The sequence below is a fragment of the Equus przewalskii genome, chromosome 10, assembly GCF_037783145.1.
Source record: "Equus przewalskii isolate Varuska chromosome 10, EquPr2, whole genome shotgun sequence".
In the NCBI taxonomy this organism is placed as follows: Eukaryota; Metazoa; Chordata; class Mammalia; order Perissodactyla; family Equidae; genus Equus; species Equus przewalskii.
The window spans coordinates 5139204-5159496 of record NC_091840.1 but is presented as its reverse complement, the minus strand read 5'-3'; the positions used below and the strand labels follow the sequence as shown (position 1 = coordinate 5159496).

Here is a 20293-nt window from a genome sequence, read left to right as displayed (position 1 = left end):
TGGGCTCTACTCTCCTCGAGCGTGCAGTCCAATGAGAGGACCTGGTTGCCGGGGCCCCTGTGGGCAGACAGGGGTCGTACTGCTGGACCACCGTTTGTGAAATACCTAAAGAACGTATAAAAGGTCTAAGAATAATGGCAGGCATTTATGGGTGCTTATGAGCCAGTGTCTCATTTATTGCTCACACTTGGTTTGTGGGGCGGCTCTTCCTTTTTTTTCCTCCGGCTTTATTGAGGTATAATTGACATGTACCATTATATTATTGGTTTAAGGTATACAACGTCATGATTTGATATATGTACTTAGTGTGAAATGGTTACCACAATAAGTTCTAGCTATTACCTCACATAGACATTTTTTTTTCTTATGATGATAACTTTTAAGATCTGCTCTCTTAGGAACTTTCAGATGTCCAATACAGTGTTGTTGACTGTGGTCACTGATGCGGATTAAGGCTGCCCCAGCTAGAGCAGCCCAGGGTGACCTGGCCTACATGCCAAACTATACGACCCAGTGGACTTTTTACGTGGTATGGATTAGGACTGCCCCAGGGAGAGAAGCCCAGGGCATCCTCACCTGCATGCCGATCTATATGGCCAGATTCGTATCTAAAGTTATATGACCGCACAATAACCAGACCCCATCTGCACTGAAATCATTTAATGACTTTTTACATCATCTTTTCTTTTTTCCAGTAAAAAAAAGTCACGTACCCATGCCTTATAAAATTAGCCCTAACCCTCAACTCAGGGCAGCAGCAGGAGCTCTGACTGCCCATGGGTGCTGTCCCCATGCGGCAGCAGCAGGAGCTCTGACCGCCCGTGGGTCCTGTCCCCACGCACCAGCTCTGCCTGCCCATGGGTCCTGTCCCCATGCTATTCTATTCTCTAAATAAAAGAGCACTACTGCCAGATCTTAAGAGTCTAAGAAATCTTTCTTTTGACTCCTCGGCTCACCGACCCCGCATCAGTCACCATGCTGTATGGTACAGCCCAGGACTGACCTGTGTCACAGCTGTAAGTTTGTACCTTTTCGCCTAGGCTCTCCTCTTAGTCCACTTTACAGATGAGGAAGTTAGGTTTAAATTGCTTGCCAAATGACCGTCCCTGCCCTGGGGCCTTGCCCGCTGGCGGTGGTGCAGACTGCCCGCTGCCCTAGTTCAGAGCCGGCCGCACGAATGCACAGACTGCCTACAGCCAGCTCACCTCCACACAAGCCTGGGTCTCGCCCGTCAGCCAGCAACACTCAGACCTTGGGCTTTCCTAGTTGTGGACAGGGCCAGTTTGCACTCTTTGCTTTAAAATTCCTCCCCATTTCTCCTCCCCGAGCCTCTTTCTCCCTTTGATCGGTCTCTGTCTGACCCAGGTCCCTGCTGGGCAGGGAAATTTCTTCTCTAGAGCTCCGTCTTTGCTGGCTCACAGTCTTTCTTCCTCCTGTCTTTAACGGCTGGCTGTTGCTAGCGGGTGGTACTGCTGGGATTCAGATCAAGGCCTGCTGCCACCAGAGCCCAGGCTCTCCACTGACTGTTGTGTGCCTCCCTGGTTTGTGTCTTAGCCCTCAAGTGACACCACTCCACAAGTGGAGGGACAGGGCACTGTTGGGTAGCGGAGTTGAATGCCTGACAGTTGGGTGTGGGTGGATGGAAAGTCTCTAGGAACTCTTGAGTTTAAAGTAGTTTGAGGCCGTAAGTGCTGGTGTGCTCCTCGCTGTGGTGGACACCGTGTGGGGTTACCCAGAGAAGGCTTTGTCTGTCGCCAGAACAGCGGATGACTCTCCCAGGACTGTGGGAGCAACGGTCGAATGTTTACTTTTATTCAGGCCACGATGGGAGCTGAGCGATTAGTTTCCTGATGTGAATTCTTTCCCTTCCAAGTCTACTGTGCTGCTTCATTCTGTGGCAGATGTTAACTCCATGAGCATGACGCTTGGTTCGGGGCTACCTGTAACTGAAACCTTTTCAGAGAACATCTTGTTCTTCCTAACTTTGGTCACGTTTATCTTCAAGGCCATATTTTCTCCTTCCAGCGATTGACTATAGTATATTTAGCTAATTAATGAGTGATATAACTAGCTAAGTCCATCATTTCTTATCCTTACTTCATATTACAAAGGGAATATTTTACTCTCAATGCCTAAATTTAAATAAGATAATTTCTGTCTTTATCTTCTCTTGGCTTTTTCTTTTCCCTGTAGCAGGTAAGAGACCTATATGATGTTATTTCCAGCTAGTTCCTATTTTTTTAGTTGGCGAATTATAAACTTAAAATAACTGGTTTCCAACAAGCCTCATGAGATTTACATCTGGTGTTTTTAGGACCAAGGGGGATGTAATTATCATTTTAGTCTGGTGAATACATGGATTTTTGGGGGGTGCATTTTCAGAGTGTAGTAAAACAAGATAAATGTCACGTGAAAAATGTCTAGTTTTCAAAGCTTTTGCATGAGAAAGGCCCCCTTCCTCTTTGTGCACAGCGGGTTGGTGTTGGCCTGTTGCACGGCAGTGTCTTGGTGCTCAGTCACTTTTTCCCTCTCTGAGAGGTTCATGTGCAGCATGGAAGAGCAGCCACGTTTCTTAGTATTGTACTCATTCTGTGCTGGGGCCTGCTAAACACTTTACGTTTTCTTTTTTAATCTTCCAAAATTTTGTGCGTCAGAGAAGATGAAGAAACTAAAGTGAATTGAAGAAGGTGAAGAAACTGGAGCTCAGCGAGATGAAGTAACCTTCCCAAGGGCGTGGCCGGGGTGGCCTGGGGTTTGAGGCCAGGGCTGCTCTCCCGGGGCCTGTGCTCTGAGATAGGCTGCTGCCTCTGGCGTGGGACAGCCCTCAGTTCAAATCCTGGGGCGTTTGCTTCTCGCAGCTTCTGTTCTCTCGTTTTGAAGTGGGGAGAAGCTCATTACACGGAAAGATTATGCGTAGTAAGTGCAGGACTCTCTGTGAGACTGACTGTGATGCGTACACATAGGCTCTTGGGAAGCAGGCGAGGGTTTGGTAGTCGCTGCTCTGATTCCTTTCTCCCCTCGGGGAAGCTCTGCACGGGTGGGTCCTTGTCCTGTGTTCGCGCATCCTCAGCGCCTGCTTGCAGTGCCTGCCGTGGGGAATGGAGTGCGTGTTTGTTGAATCAATGGTGATAGGAATTTCTCTAGGTTCTTTTAAAAGAAGTTTGTCTTTCTCTTTTTGTTTTCTTATAGCATGAACAGTTAATAGTGTTTTACCTTTGGCCAAGGTGTTACTTGATGCCTTTTAAAAAAATATTTGATAGATTTTATTTTTTTAGAGCAGTTTTAGGTTTACAGAAAATTGAGCAGAGAGTACAGAGAGTGTACCCCTTTCCACTTTCCCCTGTTGTTTCTGTCTTGTGTGGCATGTTTGTTTCAGTTGGTGAACCAATATTAATACATTGTTATTAACTAAAGTCCCTGGTTTACATTCACTCTTTGCGTTGTACAGGTCTGTTGGTTTTGACAAATTTGTAATGTCGTGTGTCCACCATTACAGTATCCTGCAGAGTCTTTCCACTGCCCTAAAAATCCTCTGTGCTCTGCCTGTCCATCCCTCCCTTCTCCCCTCCAGCCCCTGGCAGCCACTGGCCTATTCATTCCCTCCATAGTGTTGCCTTTTCCAGAATGTCATAGAATTGGAATCATACAGTCTGGAGCCTTTTCACACAGGCTTCTTTCATGAAACAGTTGTTTACGTTTCTTCCATGTCTTTTCATGGCTCGAGCGCTCATGTCTCTTTGTCGCTGATAATGCTCCGTTGTGTGGTTGCACCACAGTCTGTTTATCCACTCGCCTTTTGTAGGACATCTTGGTTGCTTCCAGTTTTTGGCAATTCTGAATAAAGCCTTTTATGCTGCATTCCTTTTCAAACATCCTTGAGATTTTCTTGCTCTGTGCTCAATGATGGCCAGTCAAGTTTCTTTATCAGGAAATACTGGTCACTATTAGAAATGCTTCCTTGAGTTGGCATGCCAATAAAAACTATATTTATGTTTCTATTGTGGTTTATTTTAGCTTTATTGAGGTATAAATGGCAAATAAAAAATTGTACGTTTTAAAGGTGTACATTTGACATATCTGTAGATCTGTGAAGCCATCACTGTGATTGAGATAATGAAGATACCCATGACCTTAAAAGTTATGTCCCATTGTAATTTATTCCTCCTTCCCACCCCCAGGCAACCACTGATTTGCTTTCTGTTACTGTAAAGTAGTTGGTATTTCTTAGAATTTTACAGAAATAGAGTCACATATACCCTTCTTTTTGCCTAGCCTCTTTGATTCAGCATAATTATTTTGGATTCATTCATGTGTGCATGAATAGTTTATTACATTGTATTGCTAAAGGGTGTTTCATTGGGTGGATATACCACAATTTGTTTGTTTACATATATTGCAGCAGAAAACATTGGCATTAAAAAAAAGGAATACTGAGGCTGGCCCAGTAGCATAGTGGTTAAGTTTGCGCCCTCTGCTTCGGTGGCCCAATGTTCGTGGGTTTGGATCCTGATTGTGGACCTGCACACTGCTCATCAAGCTGTGCTTGATGGCATCACACATACAAAGTAGAGGAAGATTGTTACAGCTGTTACCTTAGGGTGAATCTTCCTCAAGCAAAAAGAGAGAGATTGGCAACAGATGTTAGCTCAAGGCCAATCTTCCTCACCAAAAAAAAAAAAAAAAAGAAAAGAAAAGAAAGAAAAAAGATAATACTTTTTGATTTCATAGTACTTTTATAAGGTTTTGGATCTGTTAGAATTAAGAGTAAAACCTATAATTTATTTTAATATCTGGATTAATATTTGTAAACTAGAAAACAAAGGCTGTCAGTAAAGAAAGAAAGAAGAAGAAAGAAAGAAAAACAGATACTAAAGTTATATTCTAGGCAGAAGACAAAACTAGATCTGTGAATCTTGGGAACAAGAGAGGGGAGGGATAAAGTGGATAAAATTGGGGAAGAGTTGAGCAGCAAGGGAGCTTGCACTGTGGGGGGGCGGAGCTTCCAGAGCAGGGAGGGGCCTGAGGCCTGACTGATCCCTCTGCCTCCAGAATCTCTTCAGAGGGGGCCTTGGAGCCCCCTCAGTAAGCTGTCCTGGAAAGAGTTAACTGATGTTTATGTTTGGTGTGAGTTTAGAGGCTGCCTGTTGTAAAAAAAGTTCCCTCTGGGGGCCGGCCCGTGGCAGAGTGGCTGTACTCCCGCGGGCTCTGCTTCTGGGCCAGGGTTTGTGGCTAGGGTCTGCGGGCTAGGGTCTGCTGCCAGGGTCTGTGGGCCAGGGTCTGCGGCCAGGGTCTGTGGCTAGGGTCTGGGGCCAGGGTCTGCGGGCTAGGGTCTGCGGCCAGGGTCTGTGGGCCAGGGTCTGTGGCCAGGGTCTGCGAGTTCGGCTCCTGGATGCGGACCTGCTCCGCTCATCAGCCATGCCATGGAGGCCTCCCACGTACAAAATAGAGGAGGATTGGCGCAGGTGTTAGCTCAGGGCTAATCTTCCTCAAGCAAAAAAAAAAAAAAAGAGGAAGATTGGCAGTGGGTGTCAGCTCAGGGCGAATCTGCCTCACCAAAAAAAATAATTTCCTCTGCTGCCAGAAATCTTTGAACAGGAGATACAGCCTTCTATTCTGTATCTAGACAAAAGGCTTTAAATAACAAAGCCTAGTTGATAAAAACAGATTTGGAACTCATATAATTAGTTTATCAATAAGTATGAATGACTCTCTGGGTTTCATGGAGAGAAGAAATTTATCATAAGACTTATTATTTAGGGCGTCTGCCACCACAGCCTCACAGACGTTCTAAGGACAGTAACTAGGACAAAGATGTGTAGTCATCAGGTGAAGATGTTTATTACAGAATTCACTTACGTGTTGTGAGTCAGCCAGGAATATCAGAGCAACTTCTTGAAGTGTGGCTAGTGAGACTGAGGAACTGAGTTTTAATGTTAATTACTTTTAATTAAATTTACATAGCCACGTGTGGCCGTGGCTGCTGGTTTAGATGACGCCCTTCTGGAGCCCTTCTGTTCTTGAGTGGAGGGGTGGGTGTGCCTCACTCTTGAGGATAATCCCCTCTTCTCCCTGCCTCCCCACTGTGGAGTGAGTGGATGTGGTCAAATTGGCGTACGTGGGTTAGCCATGCATTTGTTGGAGCTCACTGAACAGTTAAGGACAAACATATTAAGTGACAATCCACTGACTTGATAATCCTTTCATTTTATTTAAAGGTTTTGTCCTTCATGGTTTTGACTGGTTGGCACTTAAAACAGCTCTTGAATTTTTGTGAGAAAATAATTAAATGCAACCTGTTATGGTTAATCTCTTAGGTCAGGAATGGGCAAACTTGCTTGCTGCCAGATTTTGTACACAAGCTAAAGGTGGTTTTTACATTTTTTAATGGTTGGGAAAAATTTAAAAGAATAATATTTCATGGCACGTGATAGTATATGAAATTCAAATTTCCGTGTCCATAGGTAGTGATTCATTGGAGCACAGAGGTGTTCATTTGTCTGCGTATTATCTGCGGCTGCCTCGTCCTGCAAAGGCAGAGTTGAGTATTTTAGACAGAGATTGTCTGTCCCGTAATTCTGAAAATATTTACTGTCTTGCCCTTACTTAAAAAGTTTGCTCACCCTTCTTAGATTTTTAAAGCTCTTTATGCAAAAATTAGAACTTACTAGAACACTGGTTTGTATTTGATAGAAAGTTTGATAATATAGGGTGATTAATTGGATTGAAGCTCATTTGTGTAGATTTTGAATAATGCCTCTTTAGGCAAAGGAATTTGTGACTAAATGGATAAAATTTAAAATACTTGGAGCCACAGTTCCTAAACTGTGTTCTGAGGTGCCCTGGAGCACCACAGTGTGGTAGGATATTTTTAATTTTTTTTTTTTAAAGATTGGCACCTGAGTTAACATCTGTCGCCAATCTTTTTTCTTTCTTTCTTCCTTCCTTCCTTCCTCCCTCCCTCCCTCCCTCCCTTCCTTCCTTCTCCCCAAAGCCAAGTACATAGTTGCATATTGTAGTTGTAGGTCCTTCTGACTCTACTATGTGGGACGACGCCTCAGCATGGCTTGATGAGCGGTGCCATGTCTGCGCCCAGGATCCGAACTGGCGAAACCCTGGGCCGCTGAAGTGGAGCTCACGAACTTAACCACTTGGCCACTGGGCCGGCCCCAGGACACAAATGCTTTTTAAGTTGTTTGGACCTAATAATTTAATAAATGGTATTTCTTTTAGCCTTGGGACACTGTGAAAGTTACTGAGATACCAAGGGTGCTGTTAACTGAAATTTGGAAACCTCCAACAGAGTGCCATGCAGCAGTGCTTCAGGACAAGTGTCCCCAAATAAGCCAGTCAGAAATGTCATCGGGGTTGGCCAGGGACGCAGCGGTTAAGTTTGCACGTTCCACTTCAGTGACCCAGGGTTTGCCAGTTTGGATCCCGGGTTTGGACCTATGCACCGCTTGTCAAACCATGCTATGGTAGGCGTCCCACATATAAAGTAGAGGAGGATGGGCATGGATGTTAGCTCAGGGCCAGTCTTCCTCAGCAAAAAGAGGAGGATTGGCAGCAGATGTTAGCTCAGAGCTAATCTTTCTCCAAAAAAAAAAAGAAAATGTCATCAATGATTATCTTCAAGACAATAAACAAACTGCAGGCCCCCCCCCCCCCAGCCTAGGCCCCCTTCGGCTTTGTCTGAGATGTCAATCTTGAGATCTTTCAGAGACGTAGCACTCCTGAGCAAGTGTGGGCCTTAGTTTTCTAATCTGAACTGAAATGCAGAAGATGCAGTTAATCAGACAGACTAGATTATGCTTTGAATTTTATTTGAAAGCTCAGTAACTCTATGTCAGTCTGTTAGATTGTGTTAACAAAAGTTTCCAGGTGATCTTGCCTAGAAATTCTTGAAGAGGAAGACAAGTACTGTAAGATATCATATTCTAGAAGCCCTTGCTAAATCAAGGCTTTAGCTGTACAGTTGGTTGTGTCCGTGTTAGGTTCAGCAAGGAGAGAAGGAATGGCATCCGTTCGTCTTTAACCAGGAGCAACCTGCAGCTGCTCTGTTAGAAATTACAGCTAAAGCAAGATCCGAATGGTAGGAAACAAGCCCATTTTTAGTAGTTTTAGGTGATAAGTCCCCCTTATCTGCGGTTTCACGTTCTGAAGTTTCAACTGTGGTCTGAAAATATTAAGTGGAAATTCCAGAAATGAACAATTTATAAGTTACATTGCCCACCCTTCTGAGTAGTGTGATGAAATCTCGAGCCATCCTGCTCCGTCCTGCCCAGGACGCAAGTCGTCCCTTTGTCCAGCAGATCTCACTGTGTGTCCTGCCCGCCTGTCAGTCACTTAGCAGCCTTGGTTGTCAGACTGACTGTCGCTGTGTCACAGTGCTTGTGTTCAGGTAACCCTTATTTTGCTTAATAGTGGTCCCAATGTGCAAGAGTAGTGATGCTGGCAATTCGGATCTGCCACGGAGAAGCGGGAATGTGCTGCTTTTAAGTGAACAGGTGAAAGTTCTTGACTTAATAAGGAAAGAAAAATGATCGTATGTTGAGGTTGCTAAAATCTGTGGTAACTATTTTATTATTAGTTATTGTTAATCTCTTATTGTGCCTAATTTATAAATTAACTTTATCATAGGTATGTCTGTATAGGAAAAAACACAGTATATATAGATTTGGTGTTACTTCAGGCAGCCACTGGGGGTCTGGAACGTACCCCTTCAGACAGGAGGGGACTACTGAATTTTTCTTCTATGCGTAATTCTTTGTTTTCCTGCGTCTTTTGTCCTTATAGCAATGGTTCGAATACTGTGGGGCCATGGTGCTCTTTGCTGAGTGTTGTGAAAGATTGATAGTCATTCCTCTCCTGTGAACCAGGAACCATTTGTGAGCAGGACACATGACTGTCAGATGTGCAGTGTAAGCCACAAACACAAGTACGCTGTCCTCTGTGGGAAGAGTGCCGGATCGGAGGGCACGCCACATTATGCTCTATAGGGGGTGTCCCAGTCCTTTGCCATATTTGCCTGCTGCTCCTTTGTACCCACTCCTTTGTTCCTTTACTTACTGATTTTTTTGGGGGGGAGGCTCATGTACTAGCACTTGTTTCTAGGAACCAAAGGATTAGGAAAATTTGTAGTAGAAAATCTTAAATTGGAGAGAACTGTATTTAGTACCAATTTGTGTTGTTCTTTAAGAGGAGATCGTTGTCAGTAATTTGGGTTCAGAGCACTTCCATCCCACTTCTCATTCAGATCTGCAAGAACCCTGCCTTTTGGAATAGGGTCAAGTATAGTTTGAGTATCACTAACCTGAATTATTTTAAGAGGTCAGAAAAAACCCTACTACTGTGTGGGGTATTTTTTTTGACACTTAAAAAATATCGTAGTATGGATAAATCAAACTTTTTACGTGTGAAGTCTTTTAATGATGTGGGTAATTTTTACGAGGTCCTTTAGAATTGTGTCACGGTTGCCTGCTAACGTCATTGGAAGGTCAGTTCAAGAGCAGGTAGTAAAGGTGGAGTCCAGTGTGGGCTGAAGGGCGGAGTACACAGATTGTCATTGGATGTAGTGACCTTTCTTTGATGCAGGCCCAACACCCCGTTGGCACAAATGCCTGAGTCCATGTGCTGTTTTCCTAAGAGAAAATATGTGGAGTCTAGAAGAAATTCTGAAGTTTCTTCTATCCTTTAGCAAAAATATTTCATGTCTAGAACTCTTGGAGCAAAGGAGTGGATATATGAATGAAAGAAACTGTGATATATTGATGCAGAATTCCTCACGTTTCTTAGCTGATGTTTGCCCAGTCCCTCTCTGTTGTTAGAGTAGTATATATTGAAATGACTCCTTTATCAAAAGTAAATATAGCTGGTTTATAGCTTTGTGTGCTAACTGTGAGAGTGGGTGTTAGGAGAGAGGGATGGTAAAAAGAATGTGTTCCTGGTAAAAAATATCTAAAATGTTTGGAATTGCAAATGTTTTGGTGTATGGTGTATGAGCAACACATTTACCATCTGTTCTTTCAACTATAATTGTGCCTTCCACAGTGTTCATCATAATCCTATTTAATGAGAAGGTCCTAGAAAAGAAGGGAACCTCTGATTGGCCAGCTTCATCATCTGTCATCATTCTCTCATCATTCTCTCAGATGCCCTTTCCTTAGGTCTCACAGCTTTTCCAGACTAAATATTACCTCTGGAAAAAGGGTGTTATCAGGACCATGGAATTTGAGGTTTTCTAAGATGAAATTTGTAATTTAAATTTAAATAAAATTCAGATATGTTTGGTTTTAGAGGGAAATGGCTTAGGGTATATCAAATTTTTATGTATTTTTGGGGGGGATTTTTTTCGCTTTTTTTTTTTTTTTTGAGGAAGATTAACCCTGAGCTAACATCTGCTGCCAATCCTCCTCTTTTTGCTGAGGAAGGCTGGCCCTGAGCTAATATCCGTGCCCATCTTCCTCTACTTTATATGTGGGGATGCCCGCCACAGCATGCTTGCCAAGCAGTGCCATGTGTGCACCTGGGCTCTGAACCGGCGAACCCCCGGGCCGCCGAAGCGGAACGTGGGAACTTAACCACTGCGCCACCGGGCCGCCCCCTACATATTTCTTTTTAGTTTTAATATAATCATTATATTTTCTTGTTTGGTCTTAGTGGATGTTCCAGCCTGTTGTTATGACTTAATATTTTGGTCTAACTGAAGACTGGTGAGTGAGAGAAATGACTGGTTTGAATACAGCGCTTCCCCGGTACAATCGTGCGTGCCGTTCTGCTGCTGTTAGTTTGCTCCCAGCCTTGTACTAGTTTGAAAACAGCTCATCTGATGGGTGGTCAGTAAGTACTTGGATGAATAAAGTGCATCATGACTTAACTAGATTGTAACTTTTCTTTGAGAGGGCTCAAATCTTCACATTGTAGTTTTTATAAATACCTTATTAAGCAGGAACACATGTATTCACAAATAGCATGTGATTTGGAACTCGGTTTCTAATGGACTGAATAGAAGCAAGTTCAGTAGTAGTGGAGGTGGAGCGTGAGAGCCCGCAGAGGACTGAATGGTGATAAAGGCAGTGTCGGGCCCCCAGGCTCCCCGGCGTGTTGTCACTTTTAATATCTAGAATTAGCTTAGGGCTTTATATGCGTCTGAGGGTCAGCAGCAGACCGTGGTGCTCGAAGCTGTTCCTGGAGCCACCTCCCGTGCTGGAGCCGGCTGCTGAGTGAACTGACGTTCTCAGCGGGTCTGAAGGACTCGTCTGGAGTTGTGCATGCTTTGCTGCCTTGTGGCTTGCTCAGCTTCTCCCTCGAGGAGCGCGCCCTTCTCCCTGTGTTGCTGCTCTAAAGCTGCGCCCCTGCGGACCCGTGCAGACGCGTGCCCTCAGCGAGGCCTGCTGTGACCACCTCAGCCTGAAGTGATTTCCCCTGAATCTCTTAAGCAATTTGATTGCCAACACAGTTCATTTGCAATTTGTCACCTCCTCCCTCAGTCTTCTTTTCTGTGGTTGTACACAGTTATATGTTTGTATGTCTCACCTCTAAATAAGCCCCGTTCCTTGTCTTCCGCTTTTGTGCTCTCTAGGGTCTTAGCATAGTGCCTGTATACGCAGGCCTTCCATATATAGCTGTTATTTTGATAGTCAATGAGCTACAGAATTGTAACTCTGAGGGACTTTAGCCAGTATGCCACATTTTCTTGATATGTTGTATATTTATTCCTTTGAGCACTGTCAACTTCTAAGAGAGACTTAAGCCATGGTTAGTTTAAGAAAACACTTACTGATTCTTCCAGGATATAACCAGGTCTGTTTATAAGTGAGTTTGATGGTCGTGTCTAGTGCCATAGATTATCCAACTGGCTATACAGAAAGCAACTGGCTTAGTTTGTTGGAGAAATTAGATATGAACGTGGTTCAATTTAAAGGTAAGTTCTTTAAATGGAATTTCTTTTAAATGGGTTTTCCTGACAGAATGCAGTGTTAAGCTCATTAATTCTCAAGTTGAAATGTCTTCACTAAAATGTGATTTTCTTTAGCACAGTGCAAGCTTTTAATATGTCAAAATTGCGTTCAAAGGTTGGTTAAAAATTGAAAGTCCTGTGGCCAAGCTCCCAAGTTGCAGGCTCCGAAACCCCTTTTGGAAGAGGAGGAGCGGGTGTGAGGAGGTGGAGGAGGAGCGGGGGGGGGGGGGGAGGGGTGTGAGGAGGTGGAGGAGGAGGGGGTGTGAGGAGGTGGAGGAGGAGGGGGTGTAAGGAGGTGGAGGAAACTGAGCTACCCGGAAGGAGCTTTCTTCTTGGGGCAAGTGGATGAGGCCCTTATTTTGTTCTCATTATGGAAACACTTGCTGTGTTAAATAAGAAGGAACAAATGATCACATGGTTATTTCTCTTGCAAAAGTAATTTTTCCTTTTAAGAAGAGACATCAAAGAACATTTCTATCTCGCTGAAGAAATTACTTCTGGAAGAGTTAATTTCATTCAGTCTTTCTTGATGTTTGTATTTGATAAATGTTGAATATGATTAGGAAATGACTTGATAATATTGCAGATAGTTTGCAAAAAATAAGCAGACCTTTGGAAATTGCTGCTGCTCTTCTGACAGTGATTTGAACCTGGTGAGGGTTGAAACGCGGGTCTTCCTCAGTTCTCTCATAGAGATTTCTTGGTGTAGAGATAAAAATTGAAGGCTTGCTAATGTGGGCTCTTCAGCTCAAACAGGGTTTTAAAAATAGGGCCACTTCACATAAAAATCCAGATTGCTGGCTTCTCTTGAAAAACCAGAAGCTTGCGCTCTCTGGGCCCGCATCTCCTCTGAGCTGCGGTGAGCTGGAGCTGGGCAGGAAGCCCCTCTGAGAAGGCGCGGGTCCCCGTTGCATACCTGGCCACAAACTGGGGCCAGAGCTTTGGGCAAACCTAAAATTTGTATTAGTTTTCGTGTGTAAAATGTGACAATGTCGTATTTAATCAGTTATGTGTAAAAGCACTATTAGTTTACATGTGGACTTTTCCCGCCAAAGTTACCTTAGTAACTAGTAGGAAATACTAATATTTTTCCCAGCTGCTTCTTTTGAGAAATTTCCATTTTTAAAAAAGTTGATAAAGTGTAGTGAACGCAACTGTATACATTTCACCTAGATAAATTAACAAATTTGCTTTATCTCTTTCTCACACACACACACCATTTTTTTTGCAGAACCATTTAAAAGTAAGCTGCATATATCATAACACTTTTGCCCTAAATACTGAAGTATGTATTGCCTAAGAATAGATATTCTCCTACATAACTATCATTATCATACCCAAGAAATTTAACACTGATAGAATAATTTTTAGTGTGTAATGCGTGGTCACATTTCCTTAAATATTCTTTAGAGCTCTTTTTATTCTAATCCAAGAGCTCATGCAGCATTGCATTTGATAGTCCTGTCTCTTTAGTTGCCTTTACTCTAGACAGTTCCCTGCTTTTTTGGTTCATCTTTCAAGACACTGACGTTTTTTCTTTTTTGAGTCCAGCTTGTTTGTTTTGTAGAATGTTCCATAATTTGGATTTGTCTGATTGTTTCTTTGTGCTTAACTTCAGCTTCACCGTTTTTGTTATGAGGACTACATAGTTGTGTATGCTTCCATTGCGTCACGTCAGATTGTCAGATTGTCCCATTTTTGGTCCTGAGTTCAGTCATTTGATTAACCATTTGATGACTACTAGATCTTCCCATTATAAAGGCACCTTTGTCCCTTTGTAACTAATAATCTGCAGTAATCTATTTAAGGCTGTGATATCTCTTCCAGCAGCCACCTTTCAATAGCATCCACTGATGATCCTTGCCTGGACTGGTCATTGTAATTCATGCTTGCAGAACGGTGATTTTCTAAGCCTGTCCTTCCTTCTTGTCGTTATTAGGTGATGTTTTTCTGTAAAATTTCCTCCCCTGCCCATTTTTCTTGAGTATCACTGTATGGTTTATTATGCTTTAACATCCTTTTTCCTTCTGGTGCTCAGATTATCCCAGAATTGGCAAGTGGAACCCCTTCAGGCTGGTTCCTATGTTCTTTTTTTTTGCGGGGGGAGATTAGCACTGAGCTAACATCTGCCAATCCTCTTTTTGCTGAGGAAGACTGGCCCTGAGCTAACATGCATGCCCATCTTTCTCTACTTTATATGTGGGAAGCCTACCACAGCACGGTTTGCCAAGCAGTGCCATGTCTGCACCCGGAATCCGAACCGGCAAACCCGGGCTGCCGATGTGGAACACGTGCGCTTAACTGCCGCGCCACCGGACCAACCCCTCCTATGTTCTTTTGACATGTCCGCATCAGTCACTGAGCACTTCCTTGACTTCTGGTGAGAATGCTTCAGACTCCTCTTGACCTTTCCTTGCTCCAGACTTGTAATCAGCCATTTCTCCAAGGAGCATGGATTCCTTTTTAGTAGGGAATGGTATTTAGAAACCAAGATCTGGATGCCAAGTTTGCTCCTTGATACTGAGGTGTCATTGCTTCTAGGCCCTTCTTATGGATAGAGCTAGGACATGTATCAGTGTTTTTAATAAAATTGGAATGTGTCTGTGTTTCAGAGACTGTAGAAACTTTATAGGTAGTAGTTTATGCTGGGAAACTATGGTATGGTATTTATAAACAATTTCAGAGACTAGAGTTATGTCAACTTTTTGCAGTCTTCCTTTTCTGTAACCCTCCAGAAAGTTAGAGTTTTGTGTGCTAACAGTATGCAGAATTCATTAACTGCTACCCATCTCTGAAAGACAGGCCGAGGTAAGTGAGCACAGAAAGAAAAAGTTGGATTCATTGGTTTATTTAGTAAGCTTTTATTCCATAATTCAAAAAATGTGTATTGAATGGCAGCTTTGTTTTAGACATTGGATAAGGTCCTTATTCTCCTGTGGATACAAAGAAAAGTAGGACTTGGTCTCGGCCCTGTGGCTGAGTGATGCCTGTGGTGGCAGGTGGCAGAGGAGAAGGGGACGTGGAGGGAAAAAGGTCGATGCTTACTCACCACTGTTAGACCAACAGAGCTTTAGAGAAGAACATATGATTCCCTGTTAGTTGCTCGTTAGCCTGGATACCGTAAACGCCAAGTGGTTGGGGCCTCCCAAGGTGACGGTGAACGTCTGTGCAAATGGGAGTCTGCGTGGGCGGATCACTTTACAGGGAATGGAAAGTTTTCACTCTGTTCTAAATTCAAGGCTAGGCTGTGCGGGTAATGCCTTAAGCTGACAACTCTATTTCAAGAATTAAAAGGACGTTGTGGGTATTTTGAAAATGACCTAATAGGTACTTAAATGGGAGAGACCCTAGCTGAGATTGTTTCCTGTTGAGTGCTTACTCTACCCTTTGTGTGACTTAAAAAAAACTGTTTTGTTTGAAGCCCTTGTATTCTCACTGTCTTGGCGCTTCATACTGCTGGAATGTACAAAGCCAGTTTTTTTTTTTAATGTAGTACAATTTAAAAGTCAGTTTCGATGTTTTCCGGTGTCAGTGTGTAGAGCAAACGATAGTCAGCCTTTTTTGTCTAAAATTGTTCACTTGTGCAGTATTTAATGCTAACAAATTTTAGGGCCTCCCTGAGACTTATCTGTGGTATGATCTGAGCAGTTAAATAAACTTCTTAAGTGTTTATTATAAAATGCATTGAGACAAATATTGTGTGGTTTAGCAAGATTATAGCAGTAATTGGATTCAGAGTATATTTGAGGGGAGTAGATAAACATGAAAAGTATATTTTCAACTCCCAAGTAAAAACGTTTAAAAGCAAATAGAATTGTTCCACATGTGGGCTTTGCCTCCCTTCCAGACCATCCTGTGCATTACTCTAAGAGGAATTTTCTGAAAACGTGACTCCAGTCACAGGGCGGAGTTCCCTTCGTCCCCATCCGCCTGCTGAATAGGTCAGCTCCAGGAGGGCAGGGCCTTCTGTTGGTCTTGGTTCTCCACGCCCTTGGGGCCTGGCTACATGGTCGGTGCTCAGCAGGGACATGCCTTGTCACAGTGCCACTGCAGGCTGCCATTTCCCTGCCCTACAGTAAGCTGTGGGTCCCTGCTCGCACCCCGAGGTTTCCTCACAGTCACAGTCCTGGGTTCTCTTTCCCGGAAGTCCTCTCCCCTCATCACTGACTACAAACAGATTTCCCCACTCCTTGAGGCCTCGGGTGAATGCCTGCTTTCCCATGAAGCCTTCCCAAACCGCCCTGCCTCCAAGCTGAGTGTGTTCTCTCTCTCCTTAAGCCTGTATAGTAGGACACTCTCGCGTATTTCCCTGACTTTCCTTCCTGAACTGTCTGATTCATCTTCCCCTTCCTCCTTCCCTCCCATATTGCCTTGCCCGGTACCTTATAAATATATAGATAGCAGGAGCACAGCATAAATCTTTCAGATTAATGTAACCTTGTAATGTGATGGCGAGAGAGTGAGATACATACCAGAAAACTGAGAATGACTTGGAATGGAATGGAATGGAATGGTAGTGAGAATCCTGAGTGGAGGAATTAGTATGTTGTTCTGGTGCCTTCTGGGCTCTTCCATGGCAGCTCTTGTGGTTTGAGTATTACTTATCTTCAGATGGTCAGACCTTTCAAGGGGAACATCAGGAAACTTCTCCAGGAAAGGCAGGGTTTCTTAGTGTGATGGTACTCTGAAACTGCTTGCACCTCGTTAGAGGTTAAATCAGAGCAGTCTGGGCCATTTTCACTGATCTTTTTAACACCATAAATTTTTGCCTTGAATGTATGTTTGGTTATGATTAATTTAAGAGGGGAAGTCGGAGTTCCCGTCCCCCCATCTTTAGTACACCCTAGTAGAGGAGTGGTGTCTGTCAGTCCAGCATGGGCATCGTCTCCTTACACCGAGGGCGGAACTTGGAAGCATGCCCTGGGCTTCCTTCTTCAGGTTCTTTCTTCCAGCCCAGACACTTGTCGTGCTGTGTCCTGGGGTTTCCTCCTCACATGCACCTGTGAGCCATCAGATCACATAGGTTTGAATGCGAATCCAGAAATTAGTTCAGTAATCTTCACAGTTGCTGCAGAGTAAACCAGATCTAGTGCCCAAATGCATTTTCTAAAAGTTTGATGAATTCTCTAGCAAGTCCTTTTTTAAGTTTTTTATTTTAAGATAATTGTAGATTCACAATATGTTAATAAAATGTTATTCACAAGGAATAATACGGAGCGTTCCCATGTGCTCTTTATCCGTTTTCCCCTGATGGTAGCGTCTTGGGAAAGTATGGCACCTCATCACAACCAGGATATCGACATTGATGCTGTCAAGATATTGAACAGTTCTCTAGTGTCTCTCTTGTTGCCCTGTTATAGCCACCCCTACTTTCCTCCTGCCCCACCCCTTCCTTAACCCGTGGTAACCGCTAATCTGTTCACCATTTCTATAATTTTGTCATTTCAAGAATGTTACAAAAATATTTGTCTGTGATCCATTTTGGGTTAATTTTTATATGAAGTGTGGGGTTTTGGTCGTGGTCCATTTTTTACCCATGGACGAGCAGTTTCTTCAGTAATATTTGTTGAAGAAGCTATTCTTCCTCCATTGAATTGCTTTTGCGTCTTTGTCAAAAATCAATTGTGCATCTTTGCGTGGGTCAATTTATGGCTCTCTGCTCTGTCCATGGATCTGTGTCTCTCCTTCTCCCGCACAGTGTTGATTGCTGTAGCTGTAAAGTAACCCTCACTACTGGATAGAGTGACTCCTCCCGCTTCACTCTTCTTTTTCGAAGTTGTGTTAGCTATTTTAGTTCTTTTGCCTTTCCATATAAATTTTCAAATAACCTTGTTTATAGATACAAAAAAATTTTGCTTGGATTTTGATATTATGTTAAACCTCTATATCCATATAGAGAGAATTGACATCTTTACTATGTTGGGTCTTCCAATCCATGAACATTGAATTTCTTTTTCAATGAAAGCTTACGCTATAAAGACAGAGATAGCCGTGATGTAACATGTTGACATGTCTTAAGAGATAATTCTGTTCTGGGGGATTATCAATGGCAAACTGTTCAGGTTGCATCTTTGTTCAATTCCTCTTTCTAAAAATTGGTTCACAGGCCTATGAAAGGAGGTTCCCTACGTGTCCTTTGATTCCAATGTTTGTGGACAGTGACACTGTGAGTGAATTTAAGAGTGAAGATGGGGCTATTCATGTCATAGAAAGGCGCTGCAAACTGGATATAGATGCACCTAGACTGTTGAAAAAGGTAACTGGAAAGCACATTTTGGAGGCAGTCCCCAAAACCAAAGTGAATTGATTCTTGCAGCTTCTGTTGCCATTGGGTGTTATTAATCAACGCTTTTTCTCTTTATTTCTTTTTTAAAGATTGCAGGAGTTGATTATGTTTACTTTGTCCAGAAAAACTCACTGAATTACCGAGAACGTACTTTGCACATTGAGGCCCACAATGAAACGTTTTCTAATCGAGTCATCATTAACGAGCATTGCTGCTACACCGTGAGTAATCCAGCAGGCCGCGGGAGGCCCTTGAGCATGCGCACGTACAGCTTCCAAGAATTGTTTGGCCATCTGTTTAAACAGTGCATTTCTTTGCCTTAGAGGGCAGTTCTTCCTCAAATATTGTCGTTTGTTTCCGATTAGTGGGATCCGTAGGGTAGTAGGTGTGGTTTACTGCAGAACGGATTGCATTGTTGGAGCCGTCACGGTAGCCAAGTGATGCCTTGATTTATTTGTTAACATTACTTTAATATGCTGCATGTTTTCTGGCCCCACTCTAACACATTAGAGATATATATTGAAGGACCCAAGATACTGTGTACATCTAAGATGAGAGCCGAGTATATCTTTCTGCCCCACCATCCTCACTGCTTACCACCCTGTTTCAGGACTTCTCCTACCAGATTGTTAGAATAACCTAATAGACTCGGCTTCTACCTTTCCCCTCCTACAGTATATCCTCGACACTGAATCCACAGTGATCCATTTAAATGTGTCAGACCATGTCATACTTTTTCTGGGCTCAAAACCCTGCCGTGTCTCTGCCTTTCACTCGAAGGGAAAGCCCAGAAGCCTTACAATGGCTTACAGGGCCCTGTGTTGCCTCTTAATCACGCCTCAGCTGTCCTGCTTCCTTGTGCACAAGCCGCCCACCTTCTTGCTGTTCGTGCATCTCGCGGCCAGGCTTCCGCTGAGGCCCTTTGCTCTAGGGGCTCCCTCGGCCAGGATCACGTTGTCACCAGGTCTCAGCTTGACTCCCGCCCTCACCTCCTTCAGGCTTTGCTCAGGTCTCCCTTTCTTCATGAAGCCAGCCCAGAACACCCTGCTTCATTCTGCAGCCTGCCCTCTAATTCTTTGAATTGTTCTCTAGCTTTTCTTTTTTCCGTAGCACTTAGCTTCTGACAACGATATAATTTATTACTTGTTATGTTTATGGCTAATTGTCTATCTCTCCTTGCTAGACTATAAGCTTCACAAGGCAGGGATCTTTGTTTTATTCATGGTGGAGAATACTGCTCAGTAAATATGGTGAATGAATGAATGAACCAAGAATGAAAAGGGAGCTCTCCTTTTAATAGTCATTTTTGGAATATTTTAGAAATATTACTTGGTTCTTCATGATTTTGAACCTGTGTAATTTTTCCATCTGGTGTTTTCATGGTAATAACATTATTAGTAAAGTAAGTGTTTTTTCTGGTTACCAGTTGATTGAGGAGCAGACAAATGATATTCTCCAGTGTCAGTATAGTTAAAGGAATGCTTTCTCATTCATCTGCAGGTTCACCCGGAAAATGAAGATTGGACCTGTTTTGAACAGTCTGCAAGTTTAGATATTAAATCTTTCTTTGGTTTTGAAAGTACAGTGGAAAAAATTGCTATGAAGCAGTATACCAGCAACATTAAAAAAGTGAGTCTACCTTGGAATTTTATGGAAAAGGGTGGGCAGGAGTTTCAGATGACCTGAGCTGGCAGTCTTTTCAGAAGGCTGAGAATGGGTTCTTCAGGGCTCCCAGTCATTTCTTGAAGAGGAATAAGACTTTTCCCCGTGACTTACATCCCAGGGAGTGGAAAGGATAGGTGGGGATTCAGGCAGTGCTGGTTGCCAGGGGAGGTCGGGAGGAGTGTGTAGCCTCTGGCTGTGGCCTTCTCTGCTTGGCAGTGCTGGGAAAGGTCAAAGTTGCAGGGAGGCAGGAGCAGGGGCTTACAGCACCCCCGGGTGCCAGCTCAGGGTCTGCTGGTGGGAGGCAGTGCGGTGCTGGAGAAGTGCCGGCCAGTTCATCTCTCAGGGCTCCCCAGCCCTTGGGTGGTTAGCTTCATCATCCATGGAAA

At 43.5% G+C, this 20293-nt stretch overlaps 1 protein-coding gene across 8 annotated transcripts in view; it reads left to right on the top strand.

Annotated features, from left to right (window-relative positions):
• The window catches only part of SEC14L1 (SEC14 like lipid binding 1), an 82098-nt gene that overhangs the window by 16333 nt on the left and 45472 nt on the right, over positions 1–20293 (top strand). For all 8 annotated transcript variants that reach the window (XM_070559890.1, XM_070559889.1, XM_070559893.1 and 5 more), the window contains 3 exons: positions 18063–18212; positions 18332–18463; positions 19743–19871. In XM_070559890.1, coding sequence (XP_070415991.1) covers positions 18063–18212; positions 18332–18463; positions 19743–19871 — 411 coding nt within the window. The remainder of the gene's footprint in view (positions 1–18062; positions 18213–18331; positions 18464–19742; positions 19872–20293) is intronic.